Here is a 27,551-nt window from a genome sequence, read left to right on the forward strand (position 1 = left end):
ACTTGCCAGCTTGGGACTCTGTGAAGGGATGAGTGGGGCACAGGTAGCAAGAGAGGAAGAGGCAGGAGGTTCTGCCCCTACCATCCTGCTCAGTCCTGTTGCCTTGGCCCCCAGCCTTCAACCATCCACTTTGAGAAGCAGAGGCAGCTGTTAGAAAGCCAAACCTGATACATGGTAGGCAGGGCAACTGTGGACACCAGGAAAGGTTCTGGCAAGAGCCAGATGTCCTAAACAAGCTGTGTGGGAGAGTGAACGGTCCCTTCACAACAAGGTCAAATCTGAATCCTGTGGCATTCCCAGCCCCAAGGACATTGGGAGGATGACAGAAAACAGCCGCTGCCCTACACCAAAAATAGTGGCTGCTTCCTTGGATCTTCCAGCTACCCCTCTGAACCCTCTGCTGCCCACCCCTCCATCCCATCCCCACCTACTCACAAAATGGGACTCCATCTTCCTTTGAGGAAAAATATTTAATGACAGGTTCATAAACCTATTTCAAAATTGGGGACCTTCCCTCTGAAGAACCCCTTCATGCCCTCATTCTCCTCCCATGCCGGCTGGGAGGCAGCAGCCCCTGGCCCAAACAATATTCCCAGAATCTCTGCCTACTTCTTGGGTTGTCTGAACTCTGAGTCCAGGCCTCAAAGGCTCCATCACATTGGTGTGGGTATAAAAAATACTGTACTGTGCCCATGAGGGCCATGGTTCTCTTTCCTGGGAATACTATGGGACCAGCCCATAACTCCTCCCCAATGTGGCCAACTTTTCCTGCCATCCCCCTATACCCCCAATTAAATAGAAAATTAAACAGTCTCTTGACCCCAGTGGGGAAAGTGGTCATGAAAGCACCAACCCTAACTCCTGGACTTGGCTCCCATACTCTTACATTAAGACTCCATGGCCTCATAACCTGCTGGGCCCTGGACTTTACAGGTGTAGCCTGGGGCACTGCCCCCAACCCACTCTTGGCCAGTCCCAGAGCCCTCTCCCTGAAGCGGAAGAGGGTTGGGTCCAAGTGCCTTTCGCAAGCACCAGGATTCCCCAGAGCCATGCAAGAATGGTTCTTCTGGCAACAAGGGGGACAGACGGACTGGTACAGTTCTTGCCAAAGTCAGAAGTACGTCAGATTCTTGACGGCTCCAATTTCCAGCATCCGTTTGATAGCCAGAGCCTCATGAGACACATTGTGTTCTGATGCCTTTGGAAATTCCAAGAGAATACATTTAGGCACTCATACAGGTTTCTTTGCAATACTCCCAGCCCCCACAAAAGCCCCCTCCTCAGGACCATCACCACCCCCCAGGAGCTCCCTCACTGCCAGGTCCGGGCTTCTCAACAGAGAAAGGAGTTCAGGCCCAACAGAAGGAGTCCAGGTCTCAGAGTCAGATCACCCAGGTTCTAGTCCCAAGCTAGGAACCAGGTTGTGTTCACTGCAACACGGACTTCCTTTGTCCCCTAGCACTATTCTGACTTCCATTCCTGAGAAACTAGACTTCTTTTGTCCCCACTGCTCCTCTCCCTTCTCTGTCAGGGCTTATCCAATCACTCCCTCTGTAGCCTTGCCCCCCGCCCCGCCCCTGCCTCTGTATCCAAAGCTCCCAGGGGTTGCAGGAGAGTGCAAGGACCACAGAGAAATATCTGAAACTCACAGACATGGACTTGAGAGTAATCTGCTCATAGTAGTGAATGGTCTGCTTCTTATTAGAGGAGTCTGGGTAGCCGAAGCCAGCAATGTGTACCAGGTCACAGAGGTGTAATGCCAGGGTGATGGCCAGCAGGCCTGTGGTGGGTTTCTGCTTGATCTTCCGGGATGGCCGGATGGGCAGGCTCAGCAGTTTAGCAGCAGTCACCTCCATGAAGAAGGGGTTGAGGATCCGAACCTGCTTGGGGTTGACATCCCAGATGAGGGGGGGCTGTTTCCAGAAGCCCTTTAGCACCTGCAGTGGGAGAAGAGGTCATGAAGAACAGGCTTTAGCCCCGGCACACCAGAGACTCTGGGAATGAGAGGAAGCGATGGGAGAAGCAGCTCCGAGATGGGAGACGGAGGAGCCCCAGGGCTCCTGAACCTAAAGTAGGGGCTACATGCAGGGAAGAAGAGGGAGGAGACAAGAGAGAGAGCTGGAGAGCAGGGAGCTGAAAGAAGCTGTCATAGTTTATTTAGGCTGGGTCACCATGTGCAGAGAGAAAGCAGCTGTTCTCCATCCCTGTGGAGACCTGAGCAAGTCAAGTAGCCTACTGTCCTCCCAAGAGGGATTTGGGTTACAAATGAACTAAAATGCCTGAATGGATAGCACAGCACTGGGTCGGGGGCTATGGAATCTCTCTTGAAGGTCTCTCAGAAGGGAGGGAACACCCCTTCTGATCACCATTGCTATAGGCTGCAGTCTTGCTCAGAGGATGAGGTGATCTCTAAAGGGCCCGTATCTACAGGGAATTTTCAATTTCCCCAGAGATAATACACAGAGAATTTCATTCCCTTATGCCATGTGGTTCTTATGCCCCAAGAATCACCTGTTGTGAGATAAGAACTCGGGGGCTCTGGGCCCCATGTCCTGCCATCACCCATCCCTAATGCAGCCTGCACTCTTCTCAGAAACCTCTCCAAGCTCTTTCAGTCTTCCCAGCAGGTCCAGGACCTGGCCCGCCAGCCTGCTGGAAGCACTCTGGGACACTGACCCCAGGTGAAAATGAAGCAGTTGTGTGCTGGGTTCCAGAGGCCTAAGACCTGATCTTCCTGCCTATGGTAATATTCCGAGCATCCTGGGCACAGAAGGAGTGGAGGTGACTCAGACTGCAGGCCCTGGTCACCAGCTTAACGCACTCTGCAGGGTCCTTGTACTCACTCTATTTTTATCCCTCAAGATGGTCTCAATCCAGTGGAAGTCAATTGCCTTGAAGGGCACCAGGACCAAGAGGGTGTCAGGGTTGTTCTGCACTTTGGGGCTAAAGTGGGCAGACTCTGGGTAGAATAGACGCATGGTGGTCTTGGATCCCACATCACTCTCGTAGCCAACCACTGGAGCATTGTTCAGCCTGGGATGGAGGAAAGGGTCTGGTCGTTACTCATGAAGATTTTGCCTGTCTCCCACATTCTATGGGGCCATAGATTTGTAGATAAAATGGACTTAAGAAAACAAAGTCAATCTCCTTATTGAAAAAACTTAGGCGCGGGGCAGAAGTAACTTGCCCAAGGTTGTTGCTATTGTTTTTATTTGTCCTTCATCTGGAATGAGACCATGACATCGGGGTGATGTCATGGCTTACGATAACTGGATTTAAGTGAGGGAGGACTGTGCAAAGTCACCAACCTCACTCTCTCCTCCAGAGCCATCTGGGTCCAGTGGCAAGATATATATATCAGGATGACTGGAGATGGCCCTGGATGTTTAAGGCAACTGGGGTTAAGTGACTTGTCCAGAGTCACACAGCTAACAAGTGTCTGAGGTGAGAATTGAACTCAGATCCTCTCAACTTCAGGGCCAGTGCTCTATCCACTGCACTGCCTAGCTGGCCCTCTGACCAAGGTCACACAGTAAATTGAAGAAATGGAATGTTAACCCAGGTCCTCTGATAGTCATTAGATTTCAGCACAAAGTCATTATGGTGATCCCTCAAGGTTGGGGACACAACCCCTCTCCTGGACAGGCACACTAGGGATCTAGGCTGTATCAATTCTACTTCCAGGAGGAAAGAAGGGAAAAGACATCCCAGAATACCAAACCAACCTGATGACCACGTCATATTTGTCAATGGTGTTCCCCAAAGAGCTGTTCTTTAGTCGATGGCCATTCCCCACCACCACGCACCGGAGGCACTTCAGCCTGCCAGAGTGGGAAGAGTATTAGGGAACCCTGCCTGGCCACCTTCTCCACCCCCCACTCCACAGCCAGACAACCAATTACCAATTCCCCTTTCATCAATGCATCATAAAAATGTGCCAAAATCTCCCCCCTCTCAGTCTCATTAATCAGAATCCCCCATGGGGCTTGCTAGAGTCACAGGGGTACCTGGCATCCAATTGGAATCCAATTCCTAAGATTGGACTTCAAGGGTGCCAAGGAAGGAGAAGAAAAGGAAGATTTAGTGGAGAGAGACAGAAAAGAAGGAGGAGGAGAAACTGAGGAGTGGAGGGAGAGGTGATGGGGTAGAGGGGAACAGTATAAATGGCAGACGTCAGCAGAGTTCTGATCTAGACTCTCTAAGCATCCTCCTGCTCATCTCTATCCTGTCACCACGGTGACACCTTCAGCAGCCTATGTTGGTCACCATGGGGACTGGCAGACCTGGACTGCCTGGGAGAGAGGGAGGCTTAGCCTGGGCCTGGGTTTGACTCAGGGGACCAGCTGTACAAAGCTCCCGGGGACTGATCTGTGGCCAGGAACGCCTCAAAATGGAGCAAGAAGAAGACCAAGGGTGGGAAGGGTTATACCAGGACCAGAAGCCCGTGAGCATGGATTAGGGCAGAAAAGAAGCACCACAGCCCCAGACTGGAAGGGGGGATGGTGGAGAGGGGGATGGAGAGGAGGAGAAGAGGGGCAGTACTTCAGTGGGGACTGCAAGCGAAGGGAGGGGGAGGGGTTTTGCTCACTTCTGGATGCTCTCTGGCATGGCATAATTGGTGATGGCCAGAACCCTCAGGAGCACATCTTCTGCAAGGACAACAGAATTGGAAAGGTGGTAGAAGCAGCAGCAGGGCCCCCAGCCCGGAAACCCCTTCTCACTCCCCCATCTTTTTCCTCTGCACAGCACCCCAGCCTCTGACACATACAAAAACCCAGCCAGGCTCCTCCCTTTAGGTCTCTAGAACCTGGGCAGCTTGCTTGTTCTAGGTGTAACAACAGTAATGAAGACTCCTCGATGAGCATGGTCTGTTTTGCTTGTGTCTTTCCATCTCCAGGGACTAGGATAAGGCCTGACACACAGGAGACACTTAATAAATGCTTACTGATGGGGAGACGGATAGTCCCTCAGAGTGGCTCAGGGCTAAGTACACTGGCATCATGGAGCTCAATGGGTAAGGACAGGAAACAGCAGAGGAGGAAGCAAGGGCAAGGATGGAGCTAACAGCCCTGTCTGAGGGCTTGCACTTACCGCTCCCCTTGACACCATAAGGTAGCTGGTAGGTGGAGGTTGTCTGTATCCAGAAAAAATCCTTCAACTGCAAAAAGGTGGGTTGGTCTCGAGAGTAACTACAGCCCCAGGGGGAGGAAGGGGAAGGGTGAAGTGCAGCCATCCATTAGAACTGGTGCCAGGCTTCTGCCCAATCCTATCCCCATACCCGCTGACTGACCCGCTAGCCCCAGCCCACCCTTGTTCTCAGACTCACAGTCTGACACCCTCCTCTCCCTACACCTCTCAAAGGCTGCCATTACCAGGAATGGATCAACCTTCTTTCCAGGACACCTGCCTGCCCACCCTGAAACCAGCCACCCTCCCCCACCCCACCCTCACATACTTGCCAATGAGTTGAGCAGCTTTCTTTTCCACCTCACCCTGGGGGCACTTCAGCCCTTCCATTTGGACAGGAAAATAAAAACTGGAAAAAAGGGAGGGAAAGGAGAGTCAGAGGTGGCCCTGCCCTTCTGCCAAGCACACTGTAAGCCTGGCACCCAAGGCAGCACCAACCCTGACAGGCCCAATGAGGGCCACCCCTCGTAACATTCAGGATAGTGAAAGAGAAGGAGCACTTGAGCCGGTGGAACGTAAGCTCCCTGAGGAGGAGACCTGTGTCACTTTTTGTATTTGTATCCCCAGGCCTAAAAGAGGGCCCCAATTTCTATTCTTACATCCCCGGAGGGGAAGGGGAGGGAAGGAGATGGGGATGAGGACGGGGACGGGCTCTCATCCTGGATCCTGGCCAGGGGAGAGAGCAGGCCTGCCCAATCTACCAGCCCGTCTATGTCCAGGGTGATAGTAAGAGAAAGAAACAGTAACAGGCAACATTTTCACAGTGCACAGAGCTTTATTGACACTACCTCTTCTGTACAAAAAATTATCTCATCTGATCATCGCAAAGGCCCAGTAAGGCAGAATGTATAAGTACCCTCATCTCTACTTAAACGAAGAAACTGAATTCAGTGACTTCTCTAGGAAGGGTAGGGGAAGGGGAATTATCTAGGCATTTATACAGCACCAACTACATACATGCCAGATACTGTGTACCAAACACACAATTAATTATCCGGCTGACAAGCGCTTCAGCTCCTCGTGGGCCCTCTGCTCTGCTCCTGTCCCCACCTCCATCCCCTTCCAGTGGCTCAGGGACAGGGCTTCTAAGTTGGAAGATAAATTAATACAACGGAGACAAAAGCTCTCCTCAGGTACCACATACCTGTCTTCTCGGGAGATAGAATACCAGGCCATGACCAGGAACAGAGCCAGCACGGCCAAGATCTTCCAGCCTACAGACAGGATATCCAAAGAGACCAGAGGAGATGGAAGGGACCACTGCCCCAATCCCACTTCTCCTAACCACACCCCACCTTCCGTTCCTGCTGGCATCCTTCCAAGCCCAGCTCAGTAAAGGCATTCTAGGCCTAGACAGGCTTATCCTCACCTCGAGCACAGTACAAGGACATTACCCTTCTCCCTCATTCCTGAAGGATTCAGATGCCAGGTCCTTGTCCCCCCACTCTATAAGACCGCCCACTATCCCAGGGCCACCCTTCTAAGGCAGGGAAACCCCCCAGGGAAGACACTCACGAGACTTGCTGATCATGTTTCTCAGCAGGTAGCACGGCTCCCAAGGAGAGCTTTCATCTCGGCTGCCTCGGGCCACCTACGAAGACAGAATAACAAGTGTCTGGTCAGCCCAGAAAGTTAACTTCTTGACCTTTGGAGGACACCATACTTACGGGCTGACCATCTGTTTCCCTTCCTGACTGCCAGCTCCTCGCCCTGAGAAAGTGTATGGCTGTTTTATTAGGGCCTAGGTTTTAGCAGACCTGTCCATTCCCAAATCCAACCTTACTGACCCCCAGGTACTTTCTGACATCCTAGGAGACAAATTAAGAGAGCAGGGTAACCACTGGTCTCCTACTCCAGTAGAAGGGAACTAAAGGCAAGCAAAGGCCTTTTCCACCCATTGGGATGATGTGTAGAAACCAAAACCCAGGCTTTAAATACTTGTAGCTGAATCCTTCCAACTTGAGCTCTGCTTTGAAGTTCTACAGCCAAATGCCGGTAGTCTTACACCCACTTTGCAGCAAGCAAACTTCTCCAGCTTTTCCCCTCTTCTCCCCCACCCCACTTTATCCCCCTAGGAAGGGATCAACTTGGCATGTGGAGAGGGCTGCCTCCACCTTCTTCAGGGAGTTAAGCTAGTCTGGCAAGGGTTTGATTCACGTTCCATCTACATAGATGTTTACCTTACCCAACCCCCACTACCCAAGGTCAACCACCAGTGGCCCTGCCAAGAAATCAGAGCAGGATGGCTGGACAGAAACATCCCAAAAAAGTTCCCACCGAGTGAGAAAACCCAAAAACAATGGCTTAAAGAAAGTTGCCCTTTCCAGATTTAATGCCAGGAGGATACTCCCTATGCGCCAAAGAAACCACCTCCCTTTCAACTTCCCTTTCTGGAAAGCCCAAACTTATTTACTTCCTTTTGAGCTGACCAGCCAAAACCCTGACCAGGAATTTTAGAGGATGTATAGAAGGAAATAATAAAAAAACTTTCATTTACATAGCATTTTGAAGTTTACAACTGACTTTTTTTAGTGATGACCTTATTTAATAAGTAGTACAAGAAGGGGCAGCTAGGTGGCGTGGTGGATAGAGTACCGGCCCTGGAGTCAGGAGGACCTGAGTTCAAATTCGGCCTCAGACACTTAACACTTACTAGCTTTGTGACCCTGGGCAAGTCACTTAACCCCAACTGCCTCACCAAAAAAAATTTTTTTTTTTTAAAAAAAAGCTCTTTGAGGGCAAATCACTTAACCCCAATTGCCTCACTAAAAAAAAAAAAAAAAGCTCTTTGGGGGTTTGGTTATACCCATGAATAACTTGGTAACTTGGGTCTGCTCTGACAGGTCCCTCTAAAAGGGGACAGCTACATTTTGTAAATATAGCCACTCTGACAGGTCCCAAAAGGACGGCTGCCAGACTGTCTTCAAATTATTGACTACATGCTTGCAAGTACTTGGAAAATTGGCAGAATTTAACTAAGTCTGATCTGCAACACTGATGGTCACAGTGGGGTCTCCTTTTTGAGTTTATACTTGATTCTGCTAGCCCAAAGATTGAGGGCCCTGAGTGGGATGTCATTTTCCCAATGGCTTCCCCCTCCTCTAACAAAAGGCTTCCCCTCTAAAAAAGACCAATTAGTCTGGCTCAAATTAATGGGGTTTTGAGGATATAGAGGACTTAATTTGTACACGCCAAAGTATTTTAAGAATCTTTACCACTTTGTGGAGTGCTATTTGTGCTAAAATGTTGTGAGTGAGTGTGTGTATGTGTGTGTGTCCTCTAGTAAAAAGCAAGCTTTTTTTTCTTCCCCCTTGATGTCCAAGCTAAATCATTTATTTTGCACTAAGTTATGCAATCCTCTCTGCTACTCAAAGCAGAATTGTCAGAAAGGTAATTTATACAGAGAGGCAGTTAAAGGGTGACTTCAACTTGATTTTTTTTTACCTGCTTTTAAGAAATTTGTTAAAACTCTAATTGGGGGGCAGCTAGGTGGTGCAGTGGATAAAGCACCAGCCCTGGATTCAGGAGCACCTGAGTTCAAATCCAGTCTCAGACACTTGACACTTACTAGCTGTGTGACCTTAGGCAAGTCACCTAACTCTCATTGCCCCCCCAAATTAAAACAAACAAAACAAAACAAACAAAAAACTTTAATTGGGAGTTGATCTCCAATATTAGAAATTTTAAATTCACATTGGTAGATCAGGTTCTATTTAAATCTGGGGAACTGTCTGACTTCTCAATCACTAGAGTTTTTATCTCCATGTAAAAATGAATTTATTGGGACAAGCTAGGTGGTGCACTGAATAAAACACCAGCCCTGGATTCAGGAGGACCTGAGTTCAAATCTGACCTCAGACCTTGACACTTACCAGCTGTGTGACACTGGGCAAGTCACTTAACCCCAATTACCTCACCAAAAATAAAATAAAATAAAAATAAGCAGTACAAGAATACACCCAACTTACAACTGAGGAAACTGAGACTGGGAGAGAAGTGTTTGGCACATAGTCAAACAGACAGGAAGCATGGGAAATGAGAACCCGGGTTTTCCTTGACTCCAAAAGGAGTTTTCCCACCAGACTATATTACCTCACTGAACTTGATACGGTTATCCATTGCCTACAATGGATAAGCCTAGAGTACTTGCCTTAGTCACTAGTGAACATTTATTAAGCACCTACCATGTGCCAGGCACTGTACTACACACAAAGAAAAGTCAAAATGGTCCCTACTCTCTAGGAGCTCAGTCTAATGGAGAAGACGTAAACAACATTGCAAAACTAAGTCATATACAAAATAAATTGAAGATAATCTCAGAGGGAAGGCACGAGACTTGAGGGGGACCAGGAAAGTCTTCCTACCAAAAGTAGGATTTTAGTTAAGAATTGAAGGAAACCAAGAAGTGGAGATGTCCAGAATAAGGGAAGAGTCAGTGAAAATACATGGAGCTGAGAGATGAACTGTCTGTGTGTAAGGAAGATTAGGGAGGCCAGTGCCACTGGATGGCAGAGCATAGGGAGGGGATTAAGATATAAGAATGGAAAGGTAGGAAAGGACCAGGGTTTTTTTTTATAGAGGGCTTTAAAAGCTAAAGAGATAAAAGGAAAAAAAAAAAGCTAAAGAGAAGATTTTTCAACTTGTAGTTGACTAAATATGGGTGGGGAATATTGTCCAAAAAGAATTTTCTATTCAATTTTGTAGGTAATAAGGAACCACTGGAATTTGTTGAATAGGAGGGTGATGGGGTCAGACCTGCCCTTTAGGAAGATCCCTTTGATAACTAACTGAATGGAGGAGGAGAGGGTAGATCAATAAGCATTCATTAAGTAATCAAGTATGTTGCCAGGTGTTCAAGAATTTCCACAATCAGGCCTCAATCTTATCAACTAGGACTAGCTGATACCAACTTTCTATATAGCTCACAAGGTTTCTCGAGTTCTACCTGCAAGATATCTTCCTTCTAAGGATTACTCCATAAACCTCAATAACTCTAGCCCTCTGATTGCCCAACAATAGGTTCCAGCCCATGCCTCACTTTGAGGTTGTTTGGTCATTGTTTGGTCTAGGCTCTGGGTGGGCCTAAATAGCAACTGTATCTAATTTTTTTTTTTGTGAGGCAATTGGAGTTAAGTGACTTGCCCAGGGTCACACAGCTAGTAAGTGTTAAGTGTCTGAGGCAGGATTTGAACTCAGGTCCTCCTGAATCCAGGGTTGGTGCTCCATCCAATGTGCCACCTAGTTGCCCCAACTATATCTCTTTTGTCCAGAAATCCTGACGATCTTCCCTTTCCCCCCACCATTTATCTATTTTTTTAAATTATGTAATAGAAGCCTTTCTTTGCCTCCTTTCTTACCTGGCCTTAATCACAGAATGGGCTGGCCTCAATCAAAGTGAGACCAGTGAAAGGCCTTAGCTAAAAAGGCCAAAGTCGCCCACTGAATCAGAGCCATCTCCAGTTGTTTGGATAATATATCTTGCCAAGGGACCCAGATGGTTCTGGAGAAGAGAGTGAGGTTGGTGACTCTGCACAGCCCTTCCTCACTTAAATCCAATTCCTTGCAAGTCATGACATCTGTCATGGTCCTCTTCAAGAATGAAGGACAAACAACAACCAACCACTGGTAATCCATCCATCCTACTCACTCTTTCTTGAAATCTCACAGAATTTACCATTTACTGTTTTATACTGTTACTCAAATGTCTCATATAACAATAGGAAAAGTCTCAAATCTGCTTATTATAAGATTTATAAAACACCATTTTCATATAAACTCTCAGAACAGTAGAAATATCTTTTCTTTTTTACAGATTAAGAAACAGAGGCTCTGGGGCAGCTAGGTGGCGCAGTGCATAGAGCACGGGACCTGGATTCAGAAGTACCTGAGTTCAAATCCGGCCTCAGACACTTAATACTTACTAGCTGTGTGACCCTGGGCAAGTCACTTAACCCCAAATGCCTCACTAAAAAAAAAAAAAAAGAAACAGAGGCTCAAATTTGGAAATATACCCAAAAAGTCACTACACTACACTATCCACTGACAATGTAATACAACTACTAGGCATATACCCCCAAAAGAAATGAGAAACGCACATATATACAATTTTTATATAGCAACACTTTTTTTTGTAGTAAAGAACTAGAAACAAAGTGGGTACCCATCAGTTGAAGAATTGCTGAACAAATTATGGTTTATAAATGTAATGGGATATTATTCACTCAATCCATAAACATTTGGGTTTTTTTGTATGTTTGTTTGTTTGTTTTTTAGTGAGGCAATGGGGGTTAAGTGACTTGCCCAGGGTCACACAGCTAGTAAGTGTTAAGTGTCTGAGGCCAGATTTGAACTCAGGTACTCCTGAATCCAGGGCCAATGCTTTAACCACTGCGCCATCTAGCTGCCCCCTAATTCATAAACATTTAATAAGCACCTACTATATACTCCAGGCACTAAACTAAGCCCTGGATATTGAATGAGAGACAGAAACAGAGACAGACAGTCCCTTCCCTCGAGGAACTTACAATCAAATGGGAGAGACAACATACAAATAAATATATGCAAAGCAAGCTATACACAGGATAAATAGAAAATAACAGAAGGAAGGCACTAGAATTAAGAGGGGCTGGAGAAGGCTTCATATAGAAGGTAGGATTTTAGTTGGGATTTAAAAGGAAGCCAGGGAGGTCAGGAATCAAAATGGAGGAGAGAGGGTTCCAAGCAAGAGGAACAGCCAGAGAAAACACCAAGAATCAAAAGATGGAATATTTAGTCTGTGGAACAGCCAAGAGACCAGTGTCAGTGGATCAAGAAGTATGCGTTGGGGAATAAGGTGTAAGAAGACTGGAAAGATGGGAGGGGGCTAGGTAATAAAGGGCTCTGAATGGGAAACAGCATTTTTTCATTTGCTCTTGGAGGCAATAGGGAGCCAGTGGAGTTTACTGAGTGAGGGTGTGACATAAGAAATGACAAGCCAGATTCAGAGAAACCTGGGAAGGCTTGTATGAACTGGTGAAGAGTGAAATGAGCAGAACCATAACAATTTATATAATGGCTATAACACAGTAAAAGAGAGCAAGGGTGACACTTAACAGATCAATGCAATTATCATTAACACCTCCAGAAAACTGATGATTCAAAACTCACCTCTGGGCAGAGAGGTGATATTCGAATTTTCAGATATGGCCAATATGTGGTTTCATTTTGCTTGAGAATTCTTATTTTTTAGCCATAAAAAAAAAGAATCGGGGCAGCTAGGTGGCACAGTGGATAAAGCACCAGCCCTGGATTCAGGAGGACCTGAGTTCAAATCCAGCCTCAGACACTTGACACTTACTAGCTGTGTGACTGTGGGCAAGTCACTTAACCCTCACTGCCCCACAAAAATAAAAAGAACCAAACTGAATGGTGTATTTATAATGGCCAATCTTTCCTTCGACTTCGATTCCTGACCTCCCTGGCTTCCTTTTAAGTCCTAACTAAAATCCTACCTTCTAGAGGAAGTCTTCCCCCAACCCCTCTTTTATTTATTTATTTATTTTTATTTTTTTAGTGAGGCAATTGGGGTCAAGTGACTTGCCCAGGATCACACAGCTAGTAAGTGTTAAGTGTCTGAGGCCGGATTTGAACCCAGGTACTCCTGACTCCAGGGCCGGTGCTCTATCCACTGTGCCACCTAGCTGCCCCGCCCCAACCCCTCTTAATTCCAGTGCCTTCCTTCTGTTAATTATTTCCTATTTATCCTTTTTTATTATTTTATTTCAGAAATGGCTCTCTGGGAAAGGGAGGAGAAAGAGGGAGTCATAGGGAGATAAGAATGATAAGAACAAAAGATCCATTTATCTTTTTAAAAGACAAGAAACAGAAGGTCATAGTGGTAATGTGACTACTGGCATGATATGATGGTGGTCACAACGCTTGTACGTGTCAGGGTTATGGTCTACTTTCTGACTCCCCAAACCATCAGGGATTGTGGAAGAAGTACTTTCTTTTATAAGCACTATGAAGCACTTTATAAACCTTAAAGTGCTATAAAAATATAAGCTGTTATTTCTATAACACCAACATCACTTGTGTTCCCCACCAAACCTAGACGGTAATCTGGTAAAGGGCAAAAGTGTTTTATGTTTCTTTTGAAGCCTCTCAAAAGCACTCTGTCTCTCTCTCTCTCTCTCTCTCTCTCTCTCTCTCTCTCTCTCTCTCTCTCTCTCTCTCTCTCTCTCTCTCCCTCTCTCTCATACACACACACACACACACACACACACACAGAACTAAGGCTACAGGTAGAAGACAGCAGACGACAAAACCAAGAGCATCCTGGGAGGGAAGGAGCAAAGAAGCAGGGAGGCAGTAAAGGAGGGAAAACAGCAAGAAAGAACAGGAAAAGGAAAGTGGGAAATGGAATTGTGTGTTGGGGAAAATGGAAAGAGAGATTTTTAGTCGTTTAAGACCTTCAATTTCAACTGTATAAATAGCTCCTGGTGAGGAAACTCCTTCTACCAGTGCAACTGGTTTGCAACTGTGTGTCTTAGAATTATCTGGGGCACAGAGAGGTGAAGTCACTTTTCTGTTGTAACACAGCCAAGATGTAACAGAAGCAATACTTGAACCCATGTCTTCCTGACTTACTTAGAAGTGAAGTTCCGGGGCACCTAGGTGGTGCAGTGGATAAAGTACCGGCCCTGGATTCAGGAGGACCTGAGTTCAAATCCGGCTTCAGACACTTGACACTTACTAGCTGTGTGACACTGGGCAAGTCACTTAACCCTCACTGCCCCGCAAAAAAAAAAAAAGAAAACGAAGTGAAGCTTACCAAATGCTCCACCACATTCTCTGTCAAGGGTAACAAAGCTACAACTCTAAGAATGAACAATCAATTAACCTCTATTAGTCTACATGTTTGCAGACGGCTCAAGATCCTGGAACCTGAAAAGAGATGTGAGTTGGTGGATCAAGGGAGACTTCTTAAAAGGGCTGCATATTGAATGGATGGGGATTTGTGGGGAAGGGACTGTCTTGGCACAAAGGAGGCAGAGGTTCATTTCCAAATGAAGGCTGGGTAGAGGGATAGAACATTCTCTGGGGCTCACTTGCAGCTTGTTTTGACTCCATCTCAAGTCCTTGGAGACAGATTCCTTTGTCCTCTAAACATGGGAAGACACTAAAGAATTAAGGGAATGGAATCCTGAACCTCTTCAGTCGCTAATAAAAAATACTACTACTCAACTTGTGTCCATTCAGTCTGACAGTCAATGCCTACAGTGAAAGACCTTGGCCTTTTAAGCTAACGCCTTTCATGGGTCTCAGTTTGCCTGAGGCCACTGGACCCAGATGGCTCAGAAGGAGAGTGAGCCTGGTGACTATGCATGTCCCTTCCTCACTTAAATCCAATTCCACACAAGTCATGACTTCTGTCATGGTCCTCTTTGAGAACGAATGGCGGGGGCAGCTGGGTGGCACAGTGGATAGAGCACCGGCCCTGGATTCAGGAGGACCTGAGTTCAAATCTAGCCTCAGACACTTAACACTTACTAGCTGTGTGACCCTGGGCAAGTCACTTAACCCCAATTGCCTCACCAAAAAAGAAGAAGAAAAAGAGAATGAATGGCAAACAACAACCTATATTCTGTGAGTAACAGATGCCCCACTGGCCCACTCCAGTTGGGCAGTGTAGTCAGTCAGTCAGTTAAGTGTGTCTCTCTGTCTCTCTTTGTGTGTGTGTCTCTCTCTGTCCCTTTCTTTTCTTCATTTCCTTCCTTCCTTTCTTTCTTTCCCTTTCTCCATATAGAGAATCATACCTGCAGGCACTCTACCCGCAATATGTCTTCTAAGGACCACTCCTTAAACCTTAATAACTGGCCTTCACTGATTGGCTAACAACAAGTCCAAGCCCAGGCTTGATTTTGCCATGATTTGGCCTCTAAATGTCTCAGAGTGGGCCTAAATAGCAATTGTATTTCTTTTGGTCAGAAACCCTGAGAGTCTTCCTTCCCTCCCCTCACCCTGTTTTTTTTTTTTTACTAGAAAAAAAAAAGAGGCCTTTTTTTGCCTCCTTCCTTACCTAGCCTTAATCATTGAATGGCCTATCACAGATGGTTTGGTGGTTGTTATTTGTTTGGTTTTTAATTAGCATTAGTCATCTTTATATTGAACAGGGAGGATGCACCATAAAGTAGCAAAAAGCACTGGGCTACCTATGAGTCAGATGTCTGGGCTAGGCAAGAACAAATTCATTCATCTCAAGCTCAGTTTCCTCATATATAAAATGAGAGGTTTGGACTTAATGTCCGAGATCCCTTCGGGTTATGAAAACCTAGGCCTATGATTACTTTTTCCCCAGAATTTCATGATATGCTTTGAAATAACCAGAGATACTATCTTCCTCTCCTTTTCTAACCTGGGAGGGTAACAATCACACAAACGCTGAGAACCACTGGTCAGGCAAGGAAATAGTTCTGAGCCTCAGTCTCTATAGGCACCCACACCTGGGAAGCCCAAATCAGCTGAAAAAGTTGACAGCTCAGAAATCTTGGGCAGGTAAAACACTGCCATGGCTCACCCACCTATTGGTGTAGAGCAGAGGATCCACTGGCAGCAAAATGCCCCCCTTAACATTAACAGGCATGTGAAGCACATTTCATTAGGTTATATATCAAGGGAATTTCACGTTGTTTTAAAAGCAAACATATCTTGACCATACAATCACAAAGGGCATTATTTTTATTCCTCAAACTAAAGAAATTAAAATGTAACTATTTTTTCCTTTTTTTTTGAGGCAATTGTGGTTAAGTGACTTGCCCAAGGTCACACAGCTAGTAAGTGTCAACTGTCTGAGGTCAGATTTGAACTCAGGTACTCCTGACTCCAGGGCCAGTGCTCTATCCAAAATGTAACTATTTTTTAGTGAACAACTAAACTTTCCTTAAAAAATACAAACTTTGCAAAGGACTTTTTTAAATCGGATCCTCCTTTCATTAAAAAAGAAAAAAAAGAACAATCTTTTCAGCCTTGTTGTCTTGGCTAAAATGAACATCTTTCCAACTGGACCTTACTCCGTAACCTCGTACTATGCCATACAGGGTCAGTGTTAGAATTTAAAGATTGTTAGCCATGCTTTGACATTTTTGCCTTCCTTGCCCCATACCAACCAGAGCCCCAGACTCACACACAATTATTGCCTGAGGCATAGAAAACAAAGCAGCTGGAGGAATCAAAAAAGGCAAAATATCTACTTGATTTTCTCCTGACCCATAGCTAGCTGGAGACCCCAGACAGTCAAGGGAACTTCTTCTGACAGGGGGACAAAACAGCATACCTGACCCCAATGGGACTGGTTAAGACAGTTCCCTGGAAGTTGGGAAGCAAGTGACTAGCTGCATCTCCTCCTTCCTACACCAGAGTTTAGCAGAAGCTACCAAAGGGTAAGGAGAAGTGAAGGCATCCTCCACCACTGGGAATCCTGCCTAAGAAAGCAGGTGGCCCAGACAAGGAGAGGACCACCAAAGTCCACCCCAATCACAGAAAGGGAACCTACCTTGTCTTCATCCCAGTGGTCCAGGAACTCATATAAGTTGAAGGAACTGCAACTTGGTCTCTTATTTTATCTGTTACCTTTCAACAGACCCAGCCCTAAACAAAGAGGTCTGTCTTCCTATTCCCTACCCGTCCTTCCAATGACACTGGCATCTAGTACTTTCAGGTTCTCTCCTCCAGGCTACACTTCAACATCTGCTCCCAAGAAAGGCTCTGGGAGTCACGCTTGCTAAGGTATAAATGATTGGGAACCCTCCCAATAATCCTCCTAGTACCATTTTCAATAACAATAGAGTGCCTAGCACACAGTTGTCGATTTAACTAATAAATGCGTTGATTGATTAAAGAGGGTCTGGAATAATACTCATCACCTCAGATATCAATATATTTAAGTAGTGAATATGATAAAGTAAACATGAAACATCAATGAGAAGAAGCAAATAAGCTCTCTTAGATATCACTGAAACTTGATAGGATGGAAATCATGCTGGAATATAGTAATGGACAGACAGGACATTATCAGAGAATCTCAGATTTAGAAAATGGTAAAAGGATGTAAACTCCTGTCAAAATTGGCTTCTATTACTATTCTGGGGGGGGGGCAGGCAGGGCAATGGGGTTTAAGTGACTTGCCCAGGGTCACACAGCTAGTAAGTATTAAGTGTCTGAGGCCGGATTTGAACTCAGGTCCTCCTGAATCCAGGGCCGGTGCTTTATCCATTGCCCCACCTAGAAAAACTATTAACGATAATACAGAAGAACATCCAAAGGCACTAGCAGTAAGAGAAATGCCAATAAGGCTGCAAGATTTCACCTCAACATCTCATAAATGGGTAAAGATGGCAAAAGATAGGAATAGTCAAAGCGGGGGGGGGGGATGTTCTGGAATGACAGGCACACTGTTCTAGAAAGCTATCTGGAACTATGCTTAGAATGTCTAAAATGTCAATAACCTTTGACTCAGAGATCCCACTAGTTATACACACACACACACACACACACACACACACACACATATATATATATATATATACACATACACATACACATACACTCAAGGAGGTCAAAAATAGAAAGTCCCCTTATACACCAAAATATTTATAAAAACTTTTTTATAGCAGAAAAGAATAAAAAACAAATTAGCTACTCACAGATTGGGAAATGGCAAAATAAACTGGTGTGCACAAACATAATGAGATATTACTATTCCCAAGAAATGATGATTATGAAGAATACAAGGAGGAAGAAAGACTTATTTATAGGAACTGATCAAAGTAAGGAGAATCAGGAATCTATAATGACAACAATACTGTGAACGCAAAGAACAAAAAATAGACTGAATAATTTGTAAATTACAAATGACCAAAGGGGACCCCAAAGAAAAGACATGAAAACGTACTTTTGTTTCTTTGCAAAGGTGGTAGGCAGACTATGAACGTGCAGCTAGGGCAGGCTGTTGGCTGTTGGAACTGGTTGATGAAGAGGCCCCTCTCACCAAGGTCAAGCCCATGATCCAATGACCTCCTCCAGCACACTGCCCCCACTGTCATGCAACCTCTCTCCTTCTAATCTTTAATTGCTCCCTTTGAATGGGTGTTGACTTAGACAAATTGGGGGCCTGCGAAATGACCTTAATTTTGAAAAGCCAAGGTCATACACTGCATCTTGGGCCATCACCAGTCATCTGTACTTTTATCTTGCCACTGGCCTTCAAGGACTCTGTAGAATAGAGTGAAGCTGAGAACTCTGTTCAGCTCTGCCTCACTTAAATCCATTTCATTCATGTCAGGACATCACTCTTTGGTCCTCTTCAAAAACAGATGGACAAACAACAACAATCTGGCTTCCAATGTCATCATTTAAGTGAAACTGCCCTTACCAAAATCCACAAGGAACACTTGGTGGCCTACTCAGATATTCTCATTTTTCCTGACCTCTACAGCATTTGACACTGTTGGACATCACTGCCACCATCCCTTCCTGGAGAGCCTCTCCTCTCTGGATTTTCCTGACACTCTCTGTTGCTGGTTTTCCTCCCACCCACCCCACTGCTCCTTTTCAGTCTCTTTTGTTGAATCCTTATCCATAACATGCCCTCTGTGGGCATATCCCAAGGCTCTGTCCTGGGCATTTTTCTCTCTCTATTCTCTCTTTTGCTGATCTCATGAGTTCACGTGAATTTAATTATCCTCTCTCTCTCTCTCTCTCTCTCTCTCTCTCTCTCTCTCTCTCTCTCTCTCTCTCTTTCTCTCTCTCTCTTTCTCTTTCTCTCTCCTCTCTCTTCTCTCCTCTCTCCTCTCTCCTCTCTCTCGGGGCAATGAAGGTTAAGTGACTTGCCCAAGGTCACACAGCTAGTAAGTGTCAAGTGTCTGAGGCCAAATTTGAATTTAGCCACCTAGCTGCCCCTCTTTAATTATCATCTCTGTGCAAATAACTCCCAGATCTCCATTTCAAACCCCAAGCCCTCTCTTCAGCTCCAAACCTTCATTTCTTGCTGTCTGCTGGACATTTCAAAATGGATGCCTCATGGCTATCTAGAACTCAACCTGTCAAAAACTGAATTTATTTCCCCCAAAATCCCCCTCTCTTTTGAACCTCTCTAGCCATCATAAGCCGACTATCCTTCCAGTCACCCAGATGCACCTCTCTCATTCACCCCACACATCTATTCACAGTTTACAAACCTGGTGGTTTCTTTTACCTTCACAACCTCTCTCATGTCTACTACTTTCTCCTCATTCACAGCCACCACTCAAATAAAAGTTCTCATCACCTAACACCTGGACAATAGGAGCCTCCTCCCTCAGGTCTCTTCTTTTTCCAATCAGCACAACTGATTTTTCTTAAAATACAATTTTGACCACATCACTTCCCTGCTCAAACTCCATTGGCTTCCTATTGCCTCTAAGATCGAAGATAATCTCCTCCATTTGGCATTTAAAGTCCTCCACAACCTGGTTCTGACCTATTCTCCCAATGTTATCACACATTATAACTCCTCTCTACACACCACAGTCTCACCAAACTGGTCTTCTGGCAAATAAGCGCACCATCCCCTGCCTCCCTGACAATTCACTGGCTGGCCCTGGACTGGGCTCCCTCCTCACCTTTCTCCAAGAAGCCATAGTTTCCTCCAAGGTTCAGATCAAGGGCTGCCTTCTCCAAGAGATTCCCCAAGTTTCAAGTATTCTTCCAGAAATAATACTGAATCTATTTCATATACATTTCCATATGTACAAGCAAACCTCCAAGATTTTGCAAGTTCAGTTCCACACCACTGTAATAAAGTAAATATTGCAATAAAAAAGTCACATGATTTTTTTGGTTTCCTAGTGCATATAAAAATTATGTTTACACTAAACTATAATCCATGAAGTTTGTAACAGTATTAAGTCTAAAAAAAATGTATGTACCTTAATTAAAAATACTTTTTTGGGGCAGCTAGGTGGTGCAGTGGATAAAGCACCAGGCCCTGGATTCAGGAGGACCTGAGTTCAAATCAAGCCTCAGACACATGACACGTACTAACTGTGTGACCCTGGGCAAGTCACTTAACCCTCATTGCCCTGCAAAAAAAAAATTTTTTTTAAATAATACTTTTTTGCCAAACAGTGCTAACCATCATCTGAGCCTTCAACAAGTCATAATCCTTTTGTTTGGTTGAGGGTCTTGTCTTGATGCTAATGGCTGCTCACTGACCACTGTGGTGGTTGCTGAAGTTTGGGGTGGCTGTGGCAATTTCTTAAGATAAAAATTAAGCTTGCCACATTGATTGATTCCTCCCTTCACTTGAACACTCAGAAGCCATTGGAGGGTTATTAATTGGCCTATTTCAATATTGTTGTGTCTCAGGGTATATGGAAGGTTCAAGGAGAGTGAAAGAGACTGGGAACAGGCAACATCAATATTTATGATGTTTGCAGTCTTCTATGGGTGTGATTTGTTTATGGCACCCCAAAACAATTACCTTTTGGGGGGGGAAGGCAATGGGGTTAAGTGACTTGCCCGGGGTCAAACAGCTAAGGAAGTGCCAAGTATCTGAGGCTGGATCTGAACTCAGGTCCTCCTGACCCCAGAGCCAGTACTCTATCTGCTGAGCAAACTAGCTGCCCAAAACAATTACAATAGTAACATCAATATCCACTGATCACAGCTCACCATAACAGATATAATAATGAAAAAATCTTAAATGTTGAGAAAATTACCAAAATGTGACACAAAGACACAATGCGAGTACATGTTGTTAGGAAAATGATGTCCAGACTTGCTAGACACAGGTTGCCACAAACCTTCAATTTGTAAGAGAAAAAGAATGCATTATCTGCGAAGTACAATAAAACAATAAGTATGCCTGTATATATGTGTCATCACCCTTTTGCTAGATTGTATTTTCACATTTGTATTTGTGCCGGCCCCCCACCCCCTGGGCCTGGAATATAGTGGTCACTTTAAAAATCTTTGTTAACAGACTGACATGTTGGTTGGTTTTGTCAAACTGCTCTTCCTTTTTTGTTTCTTTTTTCATTTTTTTAAACAAGGCTAATGGAAGATAGCTCTCCGTATGGGGTAGGAGGAAGGGATATATTTAGAAATGAAGGTGTTATAAAATAAGAGAACAAAAAAAATCAAAGTAACCAGAAGGGCCCTTCTGTACCACCAGGTCCAATTTTTCTGAACAAAAATCTCCAAAATCTCCTAACAACTGGAGATTCAGACTCTGCTTAAGGACCTCAGGGAGGAGAAGGCTGCTGCCTTTCTGAGGCCACCCATGTTACTTTGGGAGGACTCTAAATGGTAAGAATAAACTGGCTCTCTGAAACTTTCCTCCATTGCTGGGGACCTGCTTTTTCCATATGACTGCTTTTTAAGGAGACTGATACCTAGGTACTCATCATTCATTGCTTCCAGAAGGCACAACGAGTAATGTCCATTGAATTCATCTATTTAGCTTTGAAAGTGGTCATTGGTATTCTACCCATTTTGAGGAGAAAACAAAATACTTAAGCACTCAATGCTTGCTCGGCACTCAACACATTTGCTAAAACCTGTATGAATCATCGGAGTGGGCTCGTGGAGGGAATAGCATTCATACCCAATTGGGAGGAGTAATCTATTTAACCCTGCAGGAAAGGAGGAGGGGAGAAGGATAAGGAAGGAAGGGTGAAAAAAGGGAGTGCAGAGCGGGGAAGAGGATAGTCAGAAGTAAAACACTTTTGAAGAGGAATAGGTAAAAAGAATAGAGTAAATGTCATGGGAAGGGAGTGAGATGGAGGGAAATAGTTATGATGATTGATTATAATGGCAAAACATATGGTACCTACTTTGCTGGGCTATTATGAAGAAAATTATCTGTTAAGTTTAAGATACTATATACAGGTTATGATGAACAGGATACTATCAGAAAAACCTGGAAAGACCTACATGAACTGAAGCAGAGTGAAATGTACTGTATGCAAAATAATAGCAATAGTGGGGGATGATCTGCTGGGAAGCATGTGGTTATTTTCAGCAGGGCAATGATCCAATATAACCCTGAAGGACTTATGAAGATTGCAGTCCATCTGCAGAGAAAGAACTGATAGTATCTGAAAACAGATGGAAACACATTTAAAAAATTTTTTTTTCTTTTCCTCTTTGACAATTCCTTAATCTGAAGTTTTGGGGTTTTTTGACTGTTTTCTCTCACAACTAGCTAATATGGAAATGTTTTCCATGACTACTCATGTATAACTTATTTTGAATTGCTTGAGTTCTTGTGGGCAGGGGGTGGGAATGGAGGGAGGAAGAAAAGTTGGAACACAAAGTTTTAAAAAATTGATGTTAAAATTTGTTTTTACCGATGAGAAGGAGGAGTTCAGAGAAACCTGGAGGGTCTTGTGTGGGCTGATGATGAGATGAGCAGAACCAGAAGAACATTGTACACAGTATCATCAACATTGAGTGTTGATCTACTGTGATGGACTATATTCTTCTCACCAATGCAATGGTACAGAAGAGTTCCAGGGAACTCATGATAGAAGAGGATCTCCAAATCCAAGAAAAAAAAAAAAAGAACTGTGGAGTATAGATGCTGAATGAACCATACTATTTCTTTTGTTTTTGGTGCTGTTGTTTTTTCTATTTTAAGGTTTTTCATCATTGCTCTGATTTTTCTCTTATAACATGACTAATGCAGAAATATGATTAATGTTATTATATATATATATATATATATATATATATATATATATATAAAACCTATATCAGATTACCTGTCTAGGGGAGGGGGGAGGGAGGGGAGGAAGGAAAAAAAATCTGAAATTGGAAAGCCTGTATAAACAAAAGTTGAGAACTATCTTTACATGTAACGGGAAAAAAATACTTTATTAATTTTTTTAAATTTGTTTTTACATATATTTTGGAAAATAAAATTCTATACAAATGTAAAAAAAAAAAACCTGTATGAATCAAGACTTCACTCTGCATCCCATCTCTCTGGACAAAACAAAGAGACCACCATGTTAGTCTCACAGTAGCTCACACTCAGTGCAGAACCCCACATATTTCACTATGTACTTTCTGGTGCTTTTTTTCACTTCAAGCTTTTTTGTTGTTGTTGTTCTTACAAGTCATCATGACTATGTAGAGACTAAGGGTTTTATTCCCCAATCTTCAATTATGACGAGACTGGTTTATTTTGGAAGAAAATGCCTAACAGAACCTACATCACTCAAGAGAAGGCATTATCAGGGCACCAGCCAATAAAGGACAGGCTAATTGTTGTCTTGTGAATGAATGCTAGTGGGGATTTAAAACTTAAGCTTCTACTTGTCTATCACGGTGAAAACCCCAGAGTTTTCAAGAGAGAAAATGTGATTTAAAAAGCAAGTTAAGTGTAATGTGGAGGGCCAAAAGCAAAGCCTAGGTAACCAGGTAGTTTTTCATTGAATGGATGAACAGGAAGTGTTTGTCCCCAGTGTAAAAAAAATATTTGCGTGAAAAAGAATTGCCTCTGGGGGCAGCTAGGTGGCACAGTGGATAAAGCACCGGCCCTGGATTCAGGAGGACCTAAATTCAAATCTGGCCTCAGACACTTGATACTTACTAGCTGTGTGACCCTGGGCAAGTCACTTAACCCTCATTGCTTCACAAAAAAAGGGGGGAAAAAAAAAAGAATCGTCTCTGAGGGTTCTGTTAATAATGGACAATGTTCCTGCTCACCTTCCAGGCTTGGAGGACAACTTGCTAAAGGAGTTTAATTTTATAACTGTGAAGTTCTTGCCCCCTAATAAAATTCCTCTGCTCCAACCATGGACCAGCAGGTCATCTCAAACTTTAAAAAACTGTATACCAAGGTCCTATCAATTTATAAATTTCCAAGTAAAATGTGAAATTTCTGGGGTTCAGAAACGGATTATTTCAATTTATGTGGGAAAAATTCATTTGGTATTTGTGGTTTTTGCCACTGTAAAGCCTTCTAGAACCAATTAATGAGGAGTACTGAGATGCCACCTGTACTTGAAGATAGCTACTATATTCCCTGTAAGTTGTCTCCTCAGATAGGTCAAAAGGAAACAGATTTAATGGAAGAGCTGAAGAAGTCGTGTCCCACATGGTGTAGAGATAGATTGATGCCCTGGGGTAAGACCCCACCTCCTATGTTGATTGCCTGTATGACCTTAGGCAAGTCACTTGAGCCCCTGGGCCTCCATTTCTTCATCTACAAAATCAGGGATTTGGATCAGAGATCCCTGAAGTAGGCCTTAGAGGAAGACAGCATAGAAGCACAAAGGCCTTCCCTACAATATCGATGTTCTCTATGATCAAGATCAACAGGACTTCCTTCAGGATTGTTCTAAGAACTCAGAAACAGTGGAAAATAGTGGGTCCATTCTCCCCTTGGTCAGTAGAGGAAAGGGTTGAGGGAGTCGGTATCAGTGTTACTATCTTTGTTTTACAGATAACCTGCCTTAACCTCTGTTTTCTTCGGTGTCTTGCTCACAATTATGACAGCTAAGAAGTAGAAGAGCAGGCATTCAAACAATAATTCATATTTTATAGTGCTTTTAGCAGTTTCCTCATTATAGCCTTGTAAGGTAAGGTTGGTAGTGCAAAGATTAGTATTCCGACTTTACAAACGAGAAACTTGAGGTACCGAGAAGCTAGTGACTTGCCACTGTCACAAAAAAAAGGAAGTCCCATTTTTGAAGTGCTTTACTGCATCCTGAATGGAGCACTAGGCTAAAAACCCATTTCTGCTAATGTTATCCATCCCTATTCAAATCACCACTAGTCGTTCCTATCACCTCCAGGATCCAATACAAAATGACCCGGTTTGGCATTCAAAGCCCTTCCCAACCTGGCTCTTTCCTGCTTTCTGAGCTTCTTCCACCTTACACCCCTATAGATATTCTGTGGCATGGGCCTCTTGGCTGCTCCTTGCACATGATGGCCCACCTTCCACTCCAGACTTTTTCACCAGCTGTCCTCCATGCCTGGAATTCTCTCCTTCTGTATCTCCACCTCCCAGCTTCCTTCAAAGCTCACCTTCCTAGCCTCTTTCATGCTCCTTTCTCACCTGCCTATACTACTTTGGCACTTCTCTGCCTTTCCCACTGTGCTAAGTTAGCCTTGGCTGGGCCATCTCCAGTCTCTGCCACTGGACCCAGATGGCTCTGGAGGAGAGAGTGAGGCTGGTGACTTTGCACAGCCCTTCTTCACTTAAATCCAATTCACTTCAAGTCATGACATCACCTTCCTGAAGTCATGGTCCTCTTGAGAATGAAGTACAAATAACCAAGATGCTGTGAGTAACAGCTATCCCATGGGGGACCTAACTGGCCAAGCTCCAGTTAGGCAACACAGCTTGCTTCCTTCCCTTTTTTTTCTTCCCTTTCTCACAAATTTGTCTGCAGAAATCTCACAAGATTTCTTCGGGTCTACCTGCAAGATGTCTTCTAAGGACTACTCCTTAAACCTCAATAATTCTGGCACTCATTGACTGGCCAACAACAGGTCCCACAGCTCAATCCTCATTTTGCCATTGTTTGCCCTCTTGATGACTCAGAGTGAGCCTAAATAGAAATTGTATCTGTTTTGGTCAGAAACCTTGAGAGTCTTCCCCCGACCCCCACCCCCCATCCTATGGGGGGTGGGGCGGGGCAATGAGGGTTAAGTGACTTGCCCAGGGTCACACAGTTAGTATCTGAGGCCACATTTGAACTCAGGTCCTCCAGAATCCAGGGCCAGTGCTTTATCCACTGTGCCACCTAGCTGCCCCCTATCCTATTTTTTTTTTTTAACTAGGTAAAGGAGCACTTTCTTTGCCTCCTTTCTAACCTAGCCTTAATCACTGAATGGGAATTGCTTTAAACAAATGTGAGACCTATGAAAGGCCTACTTCTCCCACTGTCTCCTGGGCCATCTCCAGCTGTCCTGAGCAAAGAGGCTTATATCTTGCTACTGGACCCAGATGGCTCTGGAGGAATGAGCGAGGCTGGTGACTCTGCACAGCCCTGCAGCCCTGCCTCACTTAAATCCAATTCACTGCAAGTCATGACATCACCTCCCCAATGTCACAATCCTCTCTGAGAATATAGGACAAACAACAAGTTAGCTTGGGTGTGCTAAAAAACAATCTCTGCCTTATTACCTGAGCTTGCCTCAGAGACCCAAACCAGACACCACCAAATACCTCCTTCCTCCCCCTTCCTTTTCCATTTCCTTTTGTGTACTCTCCTCCCCTGTCAAATGGTGAGCTCCCAGAGGGCAGGGCCTAGCTTTTTTGTTTAGTATTTGTATCCCCAGTACTTAGCATAGTGCCCGACACACGGTCTGGTATCCAATACATTTTTTTTGATTTACTGCTAGTTCTTTCCCTTGGAGGCTACCTCTAGTTTACACTGCCCATATCTTGTTTGTACATAGCGGTTTTCATGTTGTACCACCATCAGACAGTGAGTTCCTTAGGGGCAGGGACTGTCTTTTGCACAGTGCCTGGATAGAGCAGGCTCTTAATAAATGCTAGATGACTAAGTGACTGGCCTTCGATTCAGGAAAGTCTTCCTGACTTGGGTTCAAATCCTATCTCAGCACCAGGATAATACACTATGACCAGGTGGGATTTATACCAGGCATGCAGGGCTGGTTCAACATTAGGAAAACTATCAACATAATCGACCACATCAATAACAAAACTAACCAAAAACATGGGATTATCTGAATAGATGCAGAAAAAACTTATGATAAAATACAGCATTCATTCCTATTAAAAATACTAGAGAGCATAGGAATAACGGGAGATTTCCTTAAAATAATAAGCAGTATCTACCTAAAACCATCAGCAAACATTACGTGGAATGGGGATAAGTTAGATTCCCAATAGGATCAGGGTGAAACAGGGATGTCCATTATCACCTCTATTATTTAATATTGTACTAGAAATGTTAGCTTTAGCAATAAGAGAAGAAAAAGGAATTGAAGGAATTAGAATAGGCAAAGAGTGATAGTTTTGTTAAACTATCACTCTTTGCAGATGATATGATGGTATATTTAGAAAATCCTAGTTGCAGGATATAAAATAAATTTACATAAATCATCAGCATTTCTATACATGACCAACAAAGCTCAGCAGCAGAAAATAGAAAGAGAAACTCCATTTAAAGTAACTCTGGATGGTATAAAATATTTGGGAGTCTACCTGCCAAGACAAACCCAGGAACTCTATAAACACAATTACAAAACATTTTACACACAAATAAAATCATATCTAAGTAACTGAAAAAATAGCAACTGCTCATGGATAGGCCAAGTTAATATAATAAAAATGATAATTCTACCTAAATTAATTTACT

General features: G+C 44.1%; 1 protein-coding gene across 3 annotated transcripts in view; it reads right to left on the minus strand.

Moving 5' to 3' along the window:
* Positions 1–463: 463 nt before the first annotated feature.
* Positions 464–27,551, minus strand: part of ST3GAL4 (ST3 beta-galactoside alpha-2,3-sialyltransferase 4) — a 52,887-nt gene continuing 25,799 nt past the window's right edge. The window contains exons 2-12 of one of the 3 annotated variants that reach the window (XM_043998014.1): positions 6,703–6,778; positions 6,332–6,401; positions 5,456–5,536; positions 5,092–5,189; positions 4,808–4,912; positions 4,589–4,649; positions 4,008–4,043; positions 3,726–3,821; positions 2,844–3,033; positions 1,650–1,937; positions 464–1,198 (exon numbers count right to left, since the gene is read on the minus strand). In XM_043998014.1, the coding sequence (XP_043853949.1) occupies positions 1,112–1,198; positions 1,650–1,937; positions 2,844–3,033; positions 3,726–3,821; positions 4,008–4,043; positions 4,589–4,649; positions 4,808–4,912; positions 5,092–5,189; positions 5,456–5,536; positions 6,332–6,401; positions 6,703–6,718 (1,128 nt within the window). In that variant the 5' untranslated portion in view covers positions 6,719–6,778 and the 3' untranslated portion in view covers positions 464–1,111. The remainder of the gene's footprint in view (positions 1,199–1,649; positions 1,938–2,843; positions 3,034–3,725; positions 3,822–4,007; positions 4,044–4,588; positions 4,650–4,807; positions 4,913–5,091; positions 5,190–5,455; positions 5,537–6,331; positions 6,402–6,702; positions 6,779–27,551) is intronic. The other 2 variants (XM_043998012.1, XM_043998013.1) reach the window with 2 other exon arrangements.

Source organism: Dromiciops gliroides, chromosome 3, assembly GCF_019393635.1.
Source record: "Dromiciops gliroides isolate mDroGli1 chromosome 3, mDroGli1.pri, whole genome shotgun sequence".
Taxonomy (NCBI): Eukaryota; Metazoa; Chordata; class Mammalia; order Microbiotheria; family Microbiotheriidae; genus Dromiciops; species Dromiciops gliroides.